The following is a 21,894-nucleotide window of genomic DNA, read 5'->3' as shown; positions in this document are numbered from 1 at the left end:
ATTGTGACTATATATTTCAATGTAACTTTTTATATTTCTGTGTGACCATTTCTTATTTTAAAGTTTTTGGATTGGTGTTATTTTAGTTTTTTTTTTTACATTTGTATTTGAGTGCATTTTTTTTTTTTGTATTTTCCATCAGCAATTTTATTTTAGCTAAAGTTTCAGTAATCTTGTTCTGTGTTTTTGCCTTTTTAAATATATCTATACATTTCTATTTTTTTTTTTTTTTTTAGTAAATCAAGTGAGAAAAAAATGAGAAATATTGCTTTGGCAACTCACTGAATTATTATTATTATTATTTTTTTTTTTAAATACTGTTTAATTGCAAATAACTTTAAAAGCTAGTTTTAGTTTAATTATAATAACCCTCTTTTGGATAGCAAAGTTTTAGCATGAATAGGCAGAATAGGACATTTTTTATTACTTTAGAATGTTTTACTACATATAAAATTAAATACTGTAAAAATGTGATCATTATTAATTGAAAAAAAATCTTAATGGACTTCAAAATCTGAATAAATGAAACTCCAGAACCACAACACAGTGCCTTTTCTCATAGATACTGTATATTTTTGCATCCTCTCGATAGGCAGGGAAAGACTCCAAGAAAAGATTCTAGGTGCCGTGCTGAAAATTAACATCAAATTCATGATCTATTCAGTGGACAATCATTCCAGAGCACGCTTTGAGCAAACAGGGCAACGTTTCAACATGTAGCTCATACATACCATAGTGGATGGGCTGGAGGGACTGAACAGTGACAGCTCATCCTCAACACATCTAAAGAGATTTCCACCCGGCTTGACTTAGGGACCTATGTACTTAAATGCAATTTGTCATTAGACAGACACATATTTATCTAAAGGAACTACCAGCACACTTAGAACAGAAAAAAAAATCCCTAGAAGAAAGTAAGGGCTAAGCATTTTGCTCAAGGACACAGTGGCGAAAGGTGATCGCCGTAACTCTTGGTTCATGCATCACACCTTGCGGGCTTTGAACCTACAACCTTTGGGTTAGCAGGTCAGATCTTTAACCGTTAAGCTTTCACTAACCTTTTGTACTTTTGCCTGAACTGAAACATTAAATAACACTGACGGAAAACTACATCATCATCTACTCACATCGCTCCAAAAACATTCGACTTACACTTTTCAATGGAATTGCATTTTCCTCACAAAAAGACTTTGGAAGTATTAAAATTGAGTCATAACTGTAAAACAATATTTGTTGTAAATAAAACAAAGTTTTAATTGTTTATTAAAAACAACCTTACAACAGTTCACATATTCCTTTGCAACTTGAATTAACTGAGTGATATTGCAGATTTACAGTAAGTGAATGAACCTCATCACAGCTGCACTCATGTGTCGTTGTTGACTGGTTGTGCATTTGAAGGATCCTTTATGTAAGGTGGCACACACCATTCCGCCAGCCTGCTTGAACAGATGCACAACACAGACTGGCTGTGTGATATAATGGCAGAAGTATCTGAAGAATGGTATTTGGATTTAAATCAACAGCCTTAGGCGAGGCACGGGAACATCTTGGGCCTCCTCTGTAAACATAAGGCCCCCACTCCATAAGGAAAGCAGAGTTAATGCCACATGAAGAGCTGTAAAAAGAGGATGCACATTCATTTCATTTGTGGTTAGACTGAGAATGTCAATATTTTAGGTATGATAAGAGCAGAGCATTACGGGTCACGCTATTCAAATAACATTTCAGGGGAAATTACAGAATACAAGAATGAGAGACACATGCCTTCTAGAGAGAGGGTGGATGATTGACATATGATGGAGAAACCTGATGATTGAGAAGAGATATAGGAGATGTCTGAAAAATATGGGTTTCACAAATCACAATTATTTGAATAATTGACATTAAATGAATTAAAGTACAATTACAGGTGCTGCAATTAACTATTCATGAAAAGTGTCAATTGCATTACACTTAATTATTTTTAAATCAAACTTAAATATGGGCATTGATATATGTATATTACAAAGCTGAATTAAATCAAATTTAGCTGAAACAAAATAAATGATTAAAAATACAAAAAAAAACAAGCTAAACAGAAATATTTCAACAATTTAAGAAATCGAAAAAATAATTACATTTTGTAAAAAATATATTGACAAAATGACAATAAAAACGGATCATATAAAAGCAAAAGCCAACTCAAAATATTAATAAACACTAGTAAATTGCATTAATAAACTGAGCTAAAAGTAAATGAACATGCTCTCAACAGAAAACTTGGCAAATTGGAGTAAATTAATAAAAAATGTTGAGACAGAGGTAGTAAACTGAGGTTGATTTACAATGCTTATAACTTGCCTCTAACACAAGGCATGTGCCTAACTGACTCGATTCAGTCAATGGCTAACAGACAGTGTTTTTGGATGAACCCAATTTTTAGAGGAATTTGGTTTAATATATGCATCTGTGTAAAGTGATTTGATGTCTTCTGCCTTTCTTCAAAAGCTGCTGCTATTCTCTGAAATATACAGTTGTTAAGCTGTGAGGAAAGTTGTAGTCTGTAGGTAGGTAACGTTGGCCTGATGACTGTATAGGCTACAGGGAGAGAGTTTAGTGTTTCAATCCAAGATTAATTCACTGATTCACTTCCATGTACTGCTTGTTTTCACTGTGGAATTTCTCATCTTAAAGTGGATCATATCCCCTTCAATAAATGTAAAATAAAGCAAAATATAACCAAATGCTTCCACTATGGCAAAGTGACTCCATGCATGCACATTTTGACATATTTGCTCCTTTCTCACTCCTCAACAGATGGTGGCAGTAGCACACTTCCATTACAACAAGAAAAAAACAACATGAATCCCAGAAACACTAATATACTGTACTCTCGCATAGATATATATAGGCTGATCGTGGATATATTTTATATTCTTACGTTAGTATCTTCAATAACCTTGAATCTGATTGTATCGACTTATTGCACAGTTGCTGATTGTGTAAGTGCACGCTTTTTGTAAACAAGCAAGCAGTTGTTACATATATAGCCTGGAAGGAAGCGATGTTTCATTTGTTATGCCAAAAATCTATATATAGAGCAGCTATTAAATACAAACATGTGGCCCGAAAGGAAACACTTCCGAAACAAAACCCAATGCATGGGACATGGAGGAGGTCTTTCAACGCTGAACACGTAATGTATAATCAATATTATCACATTAAACCCCCTAAGTGTAAAACTAGTCCAGGCATGAGAGCAGTGGACTGCTGTCACTCATTTGCATCTGTTTTTTCTTCTTCACAGACTTGCCTAGAATCAAGAGCACTTCCTATAGTTCATCATGTCAAGTACATATGTGACCTCCCTGAAAACCACAGGTTTCCCATGGGAAAGTTCCCCAAAGTCCTGGAGAGTCTGCTTAGAGATCAGGTCATAACAGATAAACAGGTTGGACATGATTAGTGAATCTGTAATTTATGTAAACACACACACACACACACACACACACACATATATTTAACAAAGCCAAGTTGAATATACATTAAATGGCACTGTGTTATAGGTGTGGGCCCCTAAGATTGCCTCCACGGAGCTTCTGGGATGTGTGCATACTGAGGAGTACCTGTCCAACTTTATCAGCGGTAAAGTCAGTGAGAAAGATCAGAGACGAACTGGATTCCCATGGAGTTCTGGTTTAGTACAACGCTGCAGATATGAAACAGGTATGTCATTTAGTATGTGCTTAAAGTCAAAGATGTACAGTGAATTATCTGGGTCATATTTTACCCATTACTTTATATAGGGTTGTTTTAGTATTATTTATATGCTATTAATAAGCCTAATATTTTAAATTTGCCTTAATATCTAATACAATTATTATAATTTTTTCATTTGATTATTTTAATTTAATTTTAGTTTTTTATTATTTATTTATTGCTATGTTCCTTTATCATTTTCTGGATTTTTTTAAATATGTATATACTCATTACAAAACTTTTCTTATTGAAATAAGCATACATTAAATTAATTATGAGAAATATTACCATGAGGTACATTTACAATTTGACTTTTACTTTTTGCATTATAGTACAGACCCTATTTGTTATGAAAATAATGTCACAATGGAAAAAGGCTTTATTTTCTTATGCAAAACATAATTTTGTTTGCATATCGCACTAATGCATAGCTATGGAGGTTTGTAAAACTACAGTATATTGTTCTGTTGCCCCCTGTTCAGAAGTGTCATGTAATGTATTTCTCTCATGTGAGATGTGGTCCAGGCGGCACTGTGCTGGCAGGAGAGATCGCCCTGCAGAGGGGACTGGCGTGCAGTACAGCCGGAGGGACCCATCATGCCTTCCCCAGCTACGGCTCAGGCTTCTGTCTGCTCAATGACCTGGCTGTGGCTGCCAAACACCTGATGGGTGAATCCACATCCAGAAGGAAAATTCTCATTGTGGATTTGGATGTACATCAGGTACATGACTTCCAACCTTTTACTCTTTGGTTTTACTTTTGAGACAGAAATATTTAATATTAGTGGAGCAATCATTTACATCTGAAACTGGAAAAAATTAAATGTAATGACCAAAATGCTGTTGCTTTCCTGAATTATGTATAATAAGAATGATATAAATAATAATGTTTTCCTTTCCTCTGTTCACTAGGGCGATGGCACAGCATTCATATTTAATGATGAACCGGATGTTTTCACCTTCTCAGTGCATTGTGGGAAAAACTTTCCTGTGCGAAAGCAGCAGAGTGACCTAGATGTCAGTTTGGAAGATGGCACTGAAGACAAAGCGTTTCTTTCCAAAGGTATTTTCATTTCACTTTCACTCATTTTGCACCTACACAAAAACATAAGCAGATCACTTTTTGACTTTTAAATAAATGAAGTTTATAGGAATAGTTCATAAAAAATTTAAATTTGCTGAAATTTTCCCCTCAAGCCATCCAAGATGCAAATGAGTTTGTTTCATCATTGGAACAGATTTGGAGAAATTTTGCATTACATCACTTCTTCTGCAGTGAATGGGTGCCGTCAGAATGAGAGTCCAAACAGCTGATAAAAACATCAAAATAATCCACACCACTCCAGTCCATCAATTAATGTCAATTCATTATTATGGCATTTTAAATTTAAACACTCTGGCCAAAAAATGAGTCCATAATCAGTAATAACACTTCTGTTTGTGAAAACGTTCATTCCCTGTTGTTCTCCCCCATCAAAATCCACTGACATATTTAAAACTGTTTTGGATTGTTTTTGCTTGTAAACGGTGCTTGATCTGTAAATATTTCTCTCGTGATTCAGATCATTTTTCACTGAAAAAGCAGTATTAGGGATAGAGAACATTTAAGGAATTTCATTGTAAGTTAAAAACGTTATAATAATGGATTTGTTTCTTACAAACTTTTCATTTAAAAGGACGTTAATTGATCGACTGGAGTCATGTGAATTATTTTGATGTTTTTATGTTTGGACTCATTCTGACGGCACCCATTCACTGCAGAGGATCTGCTGAATTTCTCCAAATTTCTTCTGAAGAAAAAACAAACTCTTCTACATCTTGGATGGCCTCAGAGTGAATACATTTTCAGCAAATTTTAGTTTTTGGGTGAACTATTTCCTTAAATAAACCAGTGTGTTTACGAAGGTAAAATACATTAAGTCATTTCCTGTACAGTCCAGGAACACCTCCCTTGGTTACTGGAGGCATTCCGGCCGGATCTGGTGCTCTATGATTCTGGAGTGGATCCACACTGGGAGGATGAACTTGGAAGACTTCGTCTCACAGATGAAGGTGAATCCTTTCACTCTATTGCGTACATATATCATATATCGTAAAATTCAAAGCAGTGTTTTTATGTAATTGACCCTTCAATGACTTTGTGCATTTACCCAACATAGGACTTTACCAGAGGGATCTTTATGTACTTCAGACAGTCGTTAAAAAGGGCATTCCTGTGGCTACTGTCATTGGAGGAGGCTATTCCAGAGATATTGATCGACTGGCGCGCAGGCACTCAATAATTCACAGAGCTGCATCAAAGGTGAGGTCACAGAATTCATAATGAAAGTAACATGGTATTTCATGGACCTGCGTGAATTGAACATGGATATTATTGGGTGCCGTGTACCAAATTAATCTATATATTTATTCATTTTATATATATATATATATATATATATATTGTCCTCTTTATCACAAATGTAAACAGCAGTATTGCACTTTCAAAGGTTTATATGCTTTTAATGGTTCCCATTTCTGCATTTAGGTTTGGAGAGAACATGGACTTTAACTCCAAGATGAAAACGGACAGCAGGTGCTAAACAATCTAAGATTGTTGGGTGCTTAGAGGGACCATATGTACGTTCCGCAGGGCCATAGCCATTGTATACAATAGATTTTATGAATAAAAATGACATTTATTCAAGCGATCCTTTCTATTCGTTCTCTTTTAATAATGTTTTATTAATTATTTATAAATGGTTAGGTTTTATAAAGAAAAAAACTTGCTTGCCTCTTAAAATTACAGTGTCCCTCACTGTTATTATTATTAGTAGTAATAGTAGTATTCTAAATTAATATTTAATTAAAATCTTCATTAAAAAAAAATACATGAATTTGAGCCCAGTAGATCATATAAAGCAGTGCTTTTATTATACTATGTATTAATGCTAAAATTCTTAATAACTTTTACAAAGCACAGAATTACTGGTCTGTAATTAATTCTACACCTTTAATAAATTACAGATTAAAAATGAATTTAAGCCAGCATTCAAATAAAAACATATAAATGCTTTTATAATATAATATAATAAAACAAGTTGTGTTTCATGAAGTAGAGAATTAATTAATAGTGTGTTGATATTACTTTTTTGGCTTATTATTTAAGAAGAACATATTTAAAGTAACTGGAGATTTCACCTTTTTCACTGTAAAAGACATGTATTGAAGACATGGTCAGATAAAATTAATTATAGTGCTTTTATTATATTTAAGTCAAAAATACACATAAAAATGGTTCAAGTTTAAAGGAAAATTAAAGACCTTTGTTGTGACATTTTGACATGGTCAAGTTACACCAATACAAGCACACAATTTACAACACCAGCACAAACAAGTTGTTCAAGTTTTCAACATGGAAATTCATCATGTGCAATCAATTAACAAGCTGTCGACTAGTTAAAATCTTGTTTAAAAGCTTCAGAGCACAACACAACAGCTAATACTAACCACACAACACAACGCCTACACCGACAAACTCCTGAAGCGTGTTCAATAAGAAAACGCCAGTTATGTGCTCACATCGTTTGGTTCAGAAAAATTATGTGCTATGCTTTCTTTTTCAGGCAGGCATTGCTTAAGACAGTTAACAGTGATACACCATTAAAATCAGTGCAAGTGAAGTCAATTATTTTCAACTCGAAACTTAAGACATCACAAAGAATGGAGACTAAAGTTAAATTTACAATAGCAAATTTCAAAGTACGACTAGCTTTAGGGTTACGACTTCGACCAACACTGGTCTCGTCAATGCATCAATACCTTGCTTGTTATTGCCATTGATACTGAACTGCTAATGTTAGCTAAATATTAGCTCTCTGATCCCAATACTTAATTTCAAACTAAAACTTTTAAAGACCTCAAAACGGATATTATGAATTAAAATATTTAAAATGAGATTTAAACCTTCCAAACTTGGACCTTCTCAGCCACTACGCACCAATTGGCGTGGTCCAAGTAAGTGTGCAGAACATGGAGCTCATCAACATGGTTTTGGATCAACTGTGTCAGTTCTCCTTCCCTGAATACATGGTAGTATCTCAGACAAGAGTCCTTCGGCTGTTCACTGCTTTGTCCACTCATCCCATCGCTTTCCAGAAGAGACGCTGTGCTTTCCTGCCTCTGCAAGGGCTCTTGTTGGCTCAATTTACCATCTACCTCCACGTGTCCTTCAAGAGTTGACTGATCCCTCTGGTAGGACACCAAGTCAGGCAGTGGTACTGAGGAACAATCATGGACGAGCTCCACAGGAACAGTCTCATTTCCATTCCCAGAACTTCTGTTGTCGTTTTTATGGACCGGTTCGTTGGAATCTGAGATGAAGACGTCTTCTTCTAGACTGGTTCTGGAAGAGGATGAAAAGAGGCTGGACATCTGCCTGATGAGACCTCTACTGCTAGTTCGCCGGCTTCTGCTTTCCGACACTTCATCGACAGGGGTTTGTAAAGTGCTGGAAGAGGAACGGGAGACTGTCAGACTGGTGAAGTCCAGCACTGAATCCAAAGATCTGGAGAAGAACCAAAGCCTCTGTTGTTTCTGCTGGCCAGGGCTGATCAAGTCGCCTTCGTCCATCATGGAGGATGTGCTTCTCACTTTCCTGTGCTTGTCGCTGGAAGCGCAGTCGTCGCTGACGCTTTGGGTTCCGTTGCCTCGCTGTCTGAGGGAGGGAGATAAAGGAGGATTGGGGTTCCAGGGTATGAAGATGTCCTGCTTCTCAAACTTGCGCCTCTTCTGCTCCATGGCCCAAACGTAAATCATGATCCGCCCTCCCACACGCAGGGTGCGCGCCATCTCTTTTATTGCTCGGATACGCCGTTCTTTGGTGGACATGTGGTGGATGACTAAGCAATTGAAAGAAATTGTATTCATAGGTCATTGATATATATTCTAGTGATTTCAAGGAATAGTTCAACCCAGAATTAAATTTGTTACTCACCCCATGCAGTACTATAAAACCCATACTTTTGCCATGTGTGCAATCAATTTTATAATAAATATACATAATTTAGTCAACTTTAAAGCTATATTTATGACCTCTTTTTTAATAATATATTTTTATTGTATCATATAGTTGTGTTTATTTAAATTGTCTCAATTCAATAATGTCCCACAATTAATACTGTTCATTGTTATTATTCATAATAACAAACAATATAATAATAATATCAACAATCATTTTCAATTAAAAACTAAAATAAAAATATGCACACTAGAACATCTGAATTAAACAAAATATAGTACTCAATGTTTTTCATATGCAAATAATTTATTTATATATTAATTCAAAATAATATACTGATTCAGTGAGTCAATATCCCACATCAACACTGTTGATTGTTATTATTATTATTATTATTATTAATAATAATAATAATAATAATAATAATTACATTTACATTGTCATTTAGCAGATGCTTTTATCCAAATGAGGACAATAATAATAAAACAAGCAACAATCATTTTAAATTAAAACCTAAAATCAATATATGCACACGAAAAACATCTGAATTAAACAAAATATAGTACTCGTAATGTTTTTCATATGGAAACAATTTATTTAAATATTATGTATAATTAAAAAATAATATACTGATTCAGTGAGTCAATATTGCCCCACATCGATAATGTTACCGTTGATTGTTATTATTATTATTCACAACAATAATAATAATAATAATAATACAATAGCAAAAATAATTTTAAATTTAGAAACTAAAATAAAAATATGCACACTAAAAACATTGAATCAAACTAAATATAGTATCCATATATATATATATATATAGAGAGAGAGAGAGAGAGAGAGAGAGAGAGAGACGTTAAACACTTTATTTTACAATCATATCATGAAACCATTTTGAAATGGACAATTCTCAACAATGAATAAAAAACATTTTTAATTTCTATGTTGACTACTTAAAACTCAATTCCAATCAAGCACTAATTCTTCATCGCTATCATTCACAAAAATAAAATCTGTATTTAGACACCACTTTCTTTTATATATTAATATATCATTATTCATTTTATAAAATTCATACGCTATTTTAACTCTAGATTCCACTAAAGCTTTAAACAGTCCAACCATACTAATTATTTTCCCTTCATTTTCAATTGTATATGCTTTCCAAATCGTTAACTTTGCTTGACCAATTAAAAAATTGGAAAAAGTACAACGCGCACTTTGAAGCTTATAATATTTACACCCAAAAATGAACATTGTTTTTGAAAAATTCCAACCAAACCCCTTAAAAATATTCTCCAAAAGAGGTATAATTCTATAACAATTAAAAAAATATGAAACAGTATCTGGTACATTGCAAAATTTACAAACTAAAGATGTATTAAGGTTACACTTATTCAAAAAGGTCTTTGTTGCTAATGCACAATGTAGAATGTGCATTGTATATCTCCTGATCTTTTCGGTTGTGGGCTTTTATAAAACAAATGCCATGATGGCAATTGTACATCAGGAACCAAAAGATAACTCCTCCATCTTGTATCAGTCTTGTTTTTAATATACTGACAAAATCTTGACTTCACACAAGCTATATATAAAAGGCGTTTACTACTTTCAGGAAAAGACATATGTTGAATTTCTTGTAAAGAAAAAAGTTGCCTTGTACCTTCATTATCCTGCCAATTATAAGGTGTAACAAATAATTCAGGAAAAGAACACTGATTTAAACCATTAACAAAAAAAACTTCAAGAAACTTATTAAACACTATAGGGAATGATGTTTTTAGCTTACTTAAAACATTCTTCACAATCCTTTCTGACCTTCTCCCCATTTGTTTAATGATCTCTTGTACAGAAAACCACTTATTTTGTTCTGTGTCAATTAAATCTCCAACTTTTAAAACACCAGATGAAATAAAGGTGTTGATTTCAATACTTGGTAAACTATATTGATGACAACCATGAATTATAAAAAAAGTGGTTCTTCAAGACCTAAGTGATTTTCTCTTTCAACTTAAAATATGCTCCATGCACTTAGTACAGACTGATAAAACCCCTAATGCCAAAACTCTCAATTACTTTTTTAGACATTAGAAATAATTGGTCAAGTCCCATTTTACTAGTGGCTCGCAATACTGCCAATCCACACACTATCCAAGGCTTCAAATCTGTATTATAAAGCATTTTTTGGGCTGATTGTAACCTCATATCTTTCCATTTTGACATTAAATCAATAAGACATTGACCACCTTCAAACAGATAAATTCAAAATGCCTGGATGAAGTTATTAACCACTAAAACCCTGCCTCTATATGATATCACACTAGCCTTTTTAATAGCTAAAAATTTAATAAGAGCACCTTTCTTTTCTTTATTACGACATCCATTCAAATTTAATGATCCAATCTGTAAAGATGTCATAAAATATTACTATAATGCAGCGATCAAAAAAAACTATCCTTCTACCAAATCAATAATAATTTACTCTTTTCCTTGATGTATCATCTTTTTTACTTTGGTGATTATTTTTTTAAGACGATATCGTTTTTGTCTGCTAAACTCCTCAACTGTGGAATTTATCATTACATCTCTACAGGAAGCTAAAAACGTCCTCAAATCTGGAAAAAACTGTTCAATTTGTGGATTCCGCACACCTTTCGTTTCATCAAGAAAAGTGCTAATCTGTCTCGCAGAGTAAAATTTTACTTCACATCCACTCAATTCTGATGTTCCCATTTGAGGTTCATTATCTCCAATTTCAAAGAAGCTCTCTATACTTTCACATTCATTGTCTGGATCACTGTCAGACCTCGCAATGCCAGAACTAATTGTGAACTGGCTATAATTTTCATTCACTTCATTATCTGATTTGTTCTCATTTTTATCATTTATTTCTACACATTCTATCAATGGAAGTTCATCCTCTCTGCTTTTAGGTTGGGAGAGTGTTTCTTGTACTGCTGTTCTTACATCTTCAGCATTAGCACTCTGACATTTAACGCCATCTCTGCTGGCTGATCAACATCAGCATTTGAGTTATTTATTTCACTCTTACTCTCATTTTCCCCTATACTATTTTCAGTCTCTTCAGCAATTACTTCACGAACGACAGTATTGATCTCATGAACAGTGTTTTTTTTTTAATAGTTTGCGAGCCTGTCAAATTCGTAATATCATTTTGTTTACTACAACATGTCTGTCTAACATGTCCATGTTCACCGCACAAAAAGCATTTAACCTGAACTGACAAAGATCGTATAATCTTTACCCTCCACTGCTACTTTTAGTACCAGATTAAGCGGGTCATGTTGTGAATTCGGTATCATGTAGGTAAAACGTCGAAAGGACATGATGTGTTTGATGTTTGGGTTTTTAAGTCCTAGTGGAATCATCTTAATCGGAGCAGTCAATTTTCCATATCGTTCAAGAATTCCCTTCAGGGTTTCTTCTTTTATAAACGGTGTTACATTTGAAAGTACAACTTTTTTTAGAAGGACTCGACAAGGGCATTACCGGTATTTACCACTAGACCTTTCTCTAGCAGTTCATCAACCATTGAAACCTCTTTGAGAAATATAACAAGCGCTTTATTCCTTCTTGAGTCAGCACTCAAAAAAGTTGAACTTATTTCTGTTTCTGTTATTAAAGAGAAAGGAGAAACTTAATTATAACCAATTTTTTATTTTTGGTGAACCATCCCTTTAGAAAAGACAGTGTCCCTATGTCAAAGGACAAAGGACAAATCTCTGAATAATGTAAAACCAAAATCAATGCAGAAAGCCCAGCTCATAGCGGTAGGCTGTTTCCTGTGTTTAGTGGGGGCTTTCAGAGTGTTTAAACCATTATGAGACTCTGATATCATCAACGGGCACATTAATCTTCTCTCTGAGGATTCACGAGGGGTTGCCAGGTGACCCAGCTGTACAGCCTGACAACAAATACTCCCAGGCCTCTTCCAAGAAGCACTAATCTCCTGTAGCTTAGTAACACCTCTTGTTTCCTCCACCTCATAAAGCTTAAATAAACCTATATATCCGCTACTTTTCAAGTTAATGGCAGCACTACCAGCTGATTGAAATGAAATGGTTTGATCATGGAAATACTAGTATGTTAATCCTTTTAAAGCAACATGACCTTTTACTGTTCCAATACAGACTAATATGGATGGGAATTTTAAAAGAAAAAAATATGAAATTGAAAGCTTTTCAAGCGTGAATAGTTCTTGCTGGTTGCACGCAGCAACAAAAAGCACAACCAGTGTGGACCATTCACAAAAAATTACTCTAATGAGTTGATTTTTGTATATGATTCTGGTAAAATATTCATAAACTTGTGCTTTGTCAGGTTGAAACATTCTAATGACTCACTGAATCGATCCGAACTGTTCTTGATTTATTCACTGAACTAAAAGTCAGTTGTATAACTAATGAAGAGCTTCCTCAAAAGTACTACAAGAATCAGTAATGGAATTGAACATCAGGGTTATTATAGTTAAACTATTTCTACAACTTGAAATAAAATAAATGTTAAATGAAATAAAATATTACCAAATCGTTAAATTAATGTAAATGAGAATCAGAATGAATCCATCTGAATATTTTAGGATATTTATTTTGCTGCATTACCTGCAATGGAGAGCACTGCATCAAAACAGCCGTCTCTGTAGGGTAAACACAGGCCATCGCAAAGCTGCACCTCGTGACCTCGACTCCACGCAGAGTCCACCAGCGGCTGACAAACATCACAGCCCAACTTAAAGATATCCTCATTGATGTGCAGATATTTGCCATTGCCACATCCTGCAATAATTAAAAACAATAATCAGTGCATGTCATAAAAATGAATCAAAAGCAGAAAATTGTTTTTCCCTCATGGATGATTCACTGGGTTGTTTTTCCAGTGTCGTACTGTAATAACTTTGGTGCCCATTCATCCTTATTAAACTTTAATACGAATAATTGCATTTCCTTTCAAACAGCGGTGAAGTAAATGCTGTCAGCTAAGTCTGTATGAGATAACGGGCCATTAAGTTTTTCCAGGCAAAAGAATAAAAGACAAGATTACATGGGTTTCTTTTCAGCTGTAGGAGACAATGATTGTTTACCAAGAAAGCGTGACTTTGACACTAGTAAAAGCGTACTGATTTTGCCATTCTGAGAGTTTTAGTCCTCACTTGAGAGACATTAAAGACAGAACGCGAAGCCTTACCGACATCAGCCACGATGCTGCCGGGCTCCTGCTCTAGCAGGAACTGTTTGACCTTGGGCCAAGCTTTGTAGCGGCTGTCGTTGAAGTAGGGTGCGATCCTCTCGTACACGCTGTGAACATGGTCTCTCTCCAGCTGGCTGGCAGCCTCGTCCATGCTGCTCTCTATTAAACCCCACAGAGCATCTTCACCACTTAGCCAGACAGAGAGAGGAGGAGAGATGAAATGAGACCTAAAGATTGAGTCGCCCTCTGCTTAATGCTTTGGTTCCACAGCCATTTTGAAAAAAATGAATTCAATACGACATTTTGATTGGTTGCTTCTATACAGCAGTACGAGCCTGGAGGATATACCTGGGTATATGTAAAGAATTGTCATTTCACCACAAAAAAAAGGAAAGATATACAGTCAGGTCCATGTATATTTGGACACTGATACAATTTTATTATTTTAGCTGTTGACCAAAACATATTCCAGTTACAGTTATATAATGAATATGGGCTTACAATGCACACTCTGAGCTTTAATTTGAGGGTATTCATATCACAATTGGAGGAAAGGTTAAGGAATTACAGCTCTTTAATATGTACCTCCAAGGGATTCACCGAAATGAAAATTCTTGGCCGAAACCGAACAAAATGAAACACTAGGCCGAAGACCGAACATGAATTTGGAAATGTATTTTGCAAATTCTCACCATTGCACAAATTAAATAGCTAAAATATACTTTTTACTGTTTTGTCTTGCTTTTCAAAGAAAAAAATTCAAATACAAAACAACATTTTAAAAATATTTGCTTAACACTGATCATTTTAACAAAGCATATTATACCAACATATTTTGGTCATTTTTGAGACCACCTTCTTGAATCAGACATGTATTTTTACTCTACAAATAAATGCAGCCTTGCTGAGAAGAGGAGACTTCTTTTAAAACGTTAAACAATATTACAGATCCTTGAATACTATGCGTGAATGTTATAATAAATGTATTAATAGAGCTGTTGTAATTATTATCATTATTATTGTTTTATTTTATAGAACAACAGTAAAATTACAATACTAACATAAATGAATGTTGACGGAGTTCTTGCTTTTTCTCAGTTTTTATTCAGTGCTTCTTTTTGACAACAGCCTTGTAAAAATTCATAAAAATGTTACTGAGCAACTGACGAGTAACACTGTTTCAGTGCAGATTTTCCTCGTGTTTTGCACTTTGAACCCTGGCTAACAAGCAGATAACGCCACAAGCTCCTGCAGTGCTGTCAGATTACATGTTATTCCTGAGCATATTAGAAAACATAATATTCTGCAGTTTATTTACTAATTGTTTAAGGGCATTTCGCGATTTCAATCATCATACAGTAACCAGCAACAACCACTCCTTCCTCTTCTCATCGAAGACATGCGATGCAGTGCTAAACAGTTTCTCGCTGTCAGTGCTTATAATGATTTATCATTTAAATAATCATTTATTTAAATGGTTCCACACTGCCGACATGCTTGTTGAATTATAAAGAGTGCGCACCTCTGTTTGATCGCGTCACGTCATTGTTCAGTACAATTTATTTGATCTTTTCGCTTATTCACCGAAAGATTTTTTTGCTATTTTCAGCCAAATAATTTCGGTTGCCAAACATTCGGTGCATACCTAGTACATCCCCACTTTTTCAAGGGACCATAAGTAATTGGAGAGTTGACTCAAAAGCCATTTCATGGACAGATGTGGGCTATTCCTTGTTATTTTTACATCAATTAAGCAACTAAATGAGTTGATTCTAAGTGTGCCATTTGCATTTGGAAACTGTTGCTGTGAACCCACATAATGCGGTCAAAGGAGCTCTCCGTGCAAGTGAAACAGATGATTGTTAGGCTCCAAAAACAAAACAAATCCATTAGAGAGATAGCAGGAACTTTAGGAGTGACCAAATAAGTATAATATTATTATTATGGTCAACTGCTCAGGTACCAGAGTCAGGCGGCCCCTCTTTTACCACTGGAAGAGTTAACATCAAAGATCTGAGGTGTTCTGGTGCATTTGGACACCAGTACCACTGTTTTGTTTTATTGAAAAATCCAATTAAAAAAAAAAAAAAAAGTGTGTAATATATTCATTATTTTTTAAATGCATTGAAATTCTGTTTTAATTATAATTGTTTGAAAAAGTGTGTGTGTGTGTGGGATTTAAAACAAATTTTATAAATAATAATTCTAAAAAAATTACATGCTTAATGGTCATAATATCACCATGCAAAAACAACAACAACAAAATAATAATAATAAATGCAATCTCAAGGAAACTAATTGCATATATTCACAATGAGAACTAAATGACTGGCTGAAGCGTTTCTGATGAATTCTTTGTTCGCCTCTTTTCCATGATAAAATAATTTAGTAAACTGTTGCTCTTCTGCCACTTGACTGCGACAGCACAGACAGATGAGGTTGTACGCCTTCTCACAGCTGCACATCACTTACCAGATGTCCAGTATAACAGAATCATGCTTCACAAACAACACATGACTGTTCATCATTTCCCACCTCCAAACACACACTACATCTTCCTCAACAGGGATGTCTCAAACAAAGCTTTGAAGCAGAAACAGTCGGATATTTCTGTGCTTGTCTCACTGCAGACTGCAGCCCGCGCAGCATAATTGAAATGCAGAGTGGACGATGCTTTTTAAACTGTGCTGCCATCTCTGATCTGTTTTCAAAGGCTCGGCTGTCATATAACTGCTACTCTTGAAACTAAATGCATCAGCTTTACAGGTTTTGCTTTATGTATCTATTTATTGTCGAGTATGTGACCTATAACACCAGATGCATTTGAAAAAGGTGTTGCATTCAGCTGTAAAACCAGATTAATTGCCTTTCAGCTGGTTGAGTTGTTGCAAGTGGAGAACTGAAGTCACGGATCAATAAGAGAACATTTTGAAACAAATCCACATTCGATGGTGATCTACTCTCCTGCATTTCAAACGACAACGTTCGGTCAATAATCTCATGGTTCGGCCAGCAAATCGATGAGACTTTCATGTTGGCTGCCAGAAGGGTTTAGACATTGCAAAGTATGAATGCAATGCGATGACCATTTTATTCCATTTCACTATTACTAAACAAATAACCAGAATCTATAAACAGTGGTTTTGGGTTGTATAACAAAGCCATTGTGAATGAGCAATTGAGCTTTTGGGATATTTCAATGAAAACAAAATTATCTTGTTATTTCATAATGCCTCAGTTGTTTGGAAATGTAGTCTGCTGACTGTTATGTAAAAACAGAAAGCTCTTCAGCTGAATCACATTACCCTAAAGGGGAAGCTCCACTGCTGAAATCACAGATGAGCCGTAAGAGACAACACAGCAGCATGTGGGCTGATCGTATGTGTGCGACTTGACAGAAGGTGTGTGCTGTGCAGGCCAAAATAAAGAAAATAATACAGAAATGTACATTTCCAAGCAAGATGATGTTTGTTTTGGGGAGCATCTTGCACAATAGATCTTTTAAAGTTAAAATAAAATCAAAACTGCTTTTGTAATGCACTTATTGTGAATGTTTCATTGGTGTAAGTTATCGCAATTAAAAAGAAATTTAGACTACTTTAACACTTGTTCACTAATGGATCCTCTTCAGTGAATGGGTGCCGTGAGAATGAGTCCAAAGAGCGGATAAAAACATGTTTGTAATAAACAAAACCTCATTAAGATGTTTTTAACTTCAAACCATAGCTTTCACTTTACAGGTCTGTGCATTATTGTGATGTTTTTCATCAGCTGTTTGGACTCTCATTCTGACGGCACCCATTCACTGCAGAGTGAATTGTAAGTAAGTGAAGAGAATCCATTGTAAGTAAGTGATGCAAGGCCAAATTTCTCTCAATTTTCATTTTTGGGTCAACTATTCCTTAAAAAAAAAGACAACACAGAGCTTTGTGTGCTTTGTGTGATTATTTTAGTAAACTGTATGTAATTTTTAATTTCTCACTATCCAGATTGATAATGTCAAGTCACGCAAAGTTTTTCTAAGGGTATGTTTACACAACAATGATTGTGCTAAAAACAGAAAGGTTTTTCCTTTGCGTTTTAAAATGTTTCATGTTCAGACAACAACGATCCCTGTTTACATAGATCCGCGAAAACGACTACAAATGCTGAGGGTGAGTAATTAAATGACAGAGTTTTCATTTATTGGGTGAATGATCCCTTTAAGGAAGTAAATTGGAGTGCAAGAACTCCACAAGAATATATTTTGACTTTGGCCAGTAAACGTCTACTAGAAACCATGAAGAATACCCTAGAAACCACACTGCAACATTCAAGTCATTGTGGTGATGAGTTTGGCATAGGTAAGCATCTCTCAGATTTTCTACAGAGAAAAGATAGCCTTTAGTTTTAATGGTCATAAAATATTCAAACGGGCCCTTTTGGTAATGAAATACAAGAAATAACTGCAAGGGCTGCATTCGCATAGATTCTCTCTCCATGGCAAGATATCCTCACCACAATTGTTTTCTGAGAAGTCATTTTAGACTTGCGCTGGCTCTCTGGCCTTGAGAGTCTTGTCAACAAGCAAGCAATATTAAAGGTCATCAAGGCCGCACTGCATCAAATAAAGAGATAGTGGACGACGACCTTAGATATGTTACCTCACTGAAAGATGTCAACTGCTTGGTGTTGCTCCAACGCACCTTTAGAAAATATCAAACCTCTGTCAAAGCAAAACGTTATGATTTCATCTCCCTTCGGACCCTGCAGTCGGCTACGTTCTGCTGAGAACTCTGAGGGTCCCTCATTACGAGACTATTTTAAGATCGCACCCGCTGACAGAAGGATGGGAGAGAAGCGTTACGGTGTCATCACCTCGCACAGCCCTGATGAGACTCAGATCGCATCAGACTGTCCCTTCAATTCATTAAAATGCTCAACTCGACAAGCGTTATGTAAGCAGCTGCAAGCTGGATGTTGGGAGAATACTGAACAGCAGCATCTAAATTTAGAAACAAGCTATTCCCACCAGACCACTATTCTCTTACAGAGAAACAGTGGCTCTGACTATGAACAATAAAGACTTTCAATGTTTAGTAATTTATCCGTTTATATACTTACTACTACATACAAGTTTCCCATAACTGATGGAGCAGATTTAACTTAAATAACTTTTTTAAACTTAACCACTGCTTATTCTTATTAAATAAGAACTTGATAGTAGTATAGCATGCAGCAGAGTGTGTGTGTATATATATATATATTCCCACATACACACACACGCGCGTGCAAATACGTGTCACAATCATTATTTCTGCATCTATATTGAATATTCTCTATGAATAGCAGAAGGTATCTAACTATAGTAATTACATTACTTTTTTGTTGATGTTACAACAAATTGTTTGTACCAATAATCAATTATAATAAATTATGTATTTTATTTACTACAAACAATATTTGTGGTTTTATTAATAGACATAATATAAATTATATTATTAAATTATTACAAATAAATTAAAGCAGTAAACATTTTATATAGGCTATGGACAATAGAAAATAGGCAATATATTTATTTTATATATATATATATATATATATATATATATATATATATATATATATATATATATATATATATATATATATATATATATATATATTAATACATATTTTAGAAAACAAGCACACATTTGTACATATATAGCATGCATACATCATAAAACTGGTTTACATATATAATAATCGTCCGTGTGTGTTTTGTTTTATATATATATATATATATATATATATATATATATATATATATATATATATATATATATATCATTTATGATCTCAGCTACATAAATAACAGGAAATACTTGTTCATTCATTCATGTTTCTCAGGAATCATTACACTATGAGACACAAGATCCTTGATGTTGATGTATAAAGTTTAAAACGCCAACAGAAAGCTTCTTCATAGATGTAATCTCGTTAAATGAACATGCATTTCACACACTGGTGTTACTGTTTATCTTCACGCGCAAACTACACACAGAACTGTCCTTCAACGCGATGCGATACAAATCTATGTATTTCCAATTGAAAGTTTTATCCCATGTTTGTATGCAACACGAGAATTAGCGTCGTATAGTTACATTCTCTGAATAAAACCTACCTCTCTCTCGAGCTTGCAGTCGCAGAGGCATCAAATCCGACGGGAGGCTGTCTCTTTAATTCACGACATTACATTAATGTCAGACAGCGATAAAACATCGACACCCCACACTGACTGTGTGCAACAGACCGGCTCAGGATGCACACTGGGGATGTGTTATTAAATACATGCTCACTACGCTCGACCCCTAGTCTGGAGTGATGTTCGATTCGCGAACGAATAATTCTTTTGAACCGGTTCTTTTTAATGATTCAGTCGAACCGATTCGCAAATGATTCAATTTCTCCAGAGTATATTTTGGAAGTACACTTTGTTTATAGTAAAGGTAAAAGTAGAGAAAAAATAGAGAGATGAGTAACTGGCGCCTTAAACGCAGCTTTTGGCATAATATAATTCAAGCAGATTGGAAAAACACATTACAAACTGCATCAGACTGGATGAATAATTATTAAACTTAGCCAAAAACGTAACTATAAATGCCACTTGTGAGACTTAATGGAACTCTGCGATGAATCACAGTTCAACACGCCGTCCAAACGAATCGACTCGCTTAAATGAATCACATATCCCTATGTAACTTACTAGACGCATGAGTGCATTTAATGAGAGTGCAGGGAACACAGGCCTAACATCTGCCACTCCGATTGGTCGGCACAGTCACGTGACCCCAATACAATAAACACATGGCAAAAGATTGAGGCTAAACAGGATAAGCAGGATTTCCATTTACTTAATGATGATTCAGACTTTTACTACAGCGTGTTTAATAGTTTAACAAAACCCAACAGTGATTTATAAAAGCTGTAAAATGACAGAACGATAGATAGATATAGGATATTTTATAGATATTAAACATAAATTAACACCTCCTTATAAATAATTTCTAGACTACTGACAGTGTGTAAATGGTCATTAAGAGTTTTTGCTTATACCAACACTGAATTGTTTGTCTTATTTCCTATTTTTCAGTTGCAGTTCTTCTATAGTGTGGGTGTGTATGAATACATGCAAATTACTGTTCTCCACAAAGCTGTTATAATAGAAAAACTGCTTCGTGTTGCTGTTGAATGCAGTCTAATGGATTTCCAGTTTTGAAGTAAATGCCACAGCAGCTGATCAGCAGATGGTGCATAAAAAACAATATTCACTACATCTTACAAAAATTTGTTGTTAAGTGATCATTTAAAACCAAATGTCCTCAAACTTGAAAATGATGCAGATTTATAAAGCAACGGCAAGGACACTGAAAGCACAAGAGTCAGCTGTCATCTGATTTAAGTGCATTTGAATGGATTGAAACTGTTTTTGCATTTTAAGAATGTATTGCATGAGAATTTTTTTTTTTATCCTGTCGACCCTCTGTAAAATTAATTTATTTGTGTAATCACCTCAATCATCCGTAAAGTTTCTTGTAACTGGATCTTCTGGACACATTAGAAAGCCCTGAAATTAATATTCTGAGGACTGATCATGTAGTTTATTTTACTATCATTATTATTAAAAATAGCACATTTCACAAAACTACACGTTACACTTTTCCTAAATATGAATGATTTAATTGATGAAAAGTCTTTTCACATTTTTTGAAGACCGAAAACCAGTCAGTATCTGGTGCGACCACCATTTTCCTCACGCAGTGCAACACATCTCCTTCGCATAGAGTTGATCAGATTGTCCACTCCTCTTCAATGGCTGTGCAAAGTTGCTGGATATTGAAACATGCTCAATGGGTGACATGTCCGGTGAATATGCTGGCCATGCAAGAACTGGGATGTTTTCAGCTTCCAGGAATTGTGTA

The 21,894-nt window shown here is 34.7% G+C and overlaps 2 protein-coding genes across 3 annotated transcripts; one reads left to right on the top strand and one right to left on the bottom strand.

The window, feature by feature from the left end:
• The first annotated feature begins 2,824 nt into the window (after nt 1-2,824).
• hdac12 (histone deacetylase 12) lies at nt 2,825-6,430 on the top strand. The gene is made up of 8 exons (XM_079391763.1): nt 2,825-3,178; nt 3,290-3,433; nt 3,549-3,708; nt 4,267-4,463; nt 4,654-4,804; nt 5,677-5,793; nt 5,901-6,043; nt 6,269-6,430. Exons 1-8 carry the CDS (start codon nt 3,047-3,049, stop codon nt 6,290-6,292), a joined length of 1,068 nt encoding a protein of 355 aa, XP_079247889.1. The 5' UTR covers nt 2,825-3,046; the 3' UTR covers nt 6,293-6,430.
• A 533-nt stretch (nt 6,431-6,963) lies between these two features.
• On the bottom strand, nt 6,964-20,317 carry LOC306853923 (putative tRNA methyltransferase 9B). Of its 2 annotated transcripts, none has more exons than XM_079391625.1 (4): nt 20,093-20,317; nt 13,949-14,197; nt 13,366-13,539; nt 6,964-8,621 (listed from the first exon to the last, which is right to left on the bottom strand). In XM_079391625.1, exons 2-4 carry the CDS (start codon nt 14,100-14,102, stop codon nt 7,681-7,683), a joined length of 1,269 nt encoding a protein of 422 aa, XP_079247751.1. In that variant the 5' UTR covers nt 14,103-14,197; nt 20,093-20,317; the 3' UTR covers nt 6,964-7,680. The 2 variants fall into 2 exon arrangements, with proteins under 2 accessions (XP_079247751.1, XP_079247750.1); XM_079391624.1 differs by having other exon boundaries at nt 13,949-14,139; nt 20,097-20,298.
• Nucleotides 20,318-21,894: the final 1,577 nt, after the last annotated feature.

Source organism: Barbus barbus (genome assembly GCF_936440315.1).
Source record: "Barbus barbus genome assembly, chromosome: 34".
Classification (NCBI taxonomy): domain Eukaryota; kingdom Metazoa; phylum Chordata; class Actinopteri; order Cypriniformes; family Cyprinidae; genus Barbus; species Barbus barbus.
This window is presented reverse-complemented; position numbering and strand designations above follow the sequence as displayed.

What these genes read in the sequence shown, in the direction of transcription:
- LOC306853923 (XM_079391625.1), bottom strand. Translation starts at nt 14,102, where the DNA reads ATGGACGAGGCTGCCAGCCAGCTGGAGAGAGACCATGTTCACAGCGTG. An exon ending in CAGCATCGTGGCTGATGTCG is followed by an intron (nt 13,540 to 13,948) that starts GTAAGGCTTCGC and finishes TAATTATTGCAG; the next exon opens with GATGTGGCAATGGCAAATAT. An exon ending in TGCAGTGCTCTCCATTGCAG is followed by an intron (nt 8,622 to 13,365) that starts GTAATGCAGCAA and finishes TCAATTGCTTAG; the next exon opens with TCATCCACCACATGTCCACC.
- hdac12 (XM_079391763.1), top strand. Translation starts at nt 3,047, where the DNA reads ATGTTTCATTTGTTATGCCAAAAATCTATATATAGAGCAGCTATTAAA. An exon ending in TGGATTTGGATGTACATCAG is followed by an intron (nt 4,464 to 4,653) that starts GTACATGACTTC and finishes TCTGTTCACTAG; the next exon opens with GGCGATGGCACAGCATTCAT. An exon ending in CAAAGCGTTTCTTTCCAAAG is followed by an intron (nt 4,805 to 5,676) that starts GTATTTTCATTT and finishes TTTCCTGTACAG; the next exon opens with TCCAGGAACACCTCCCTTGG.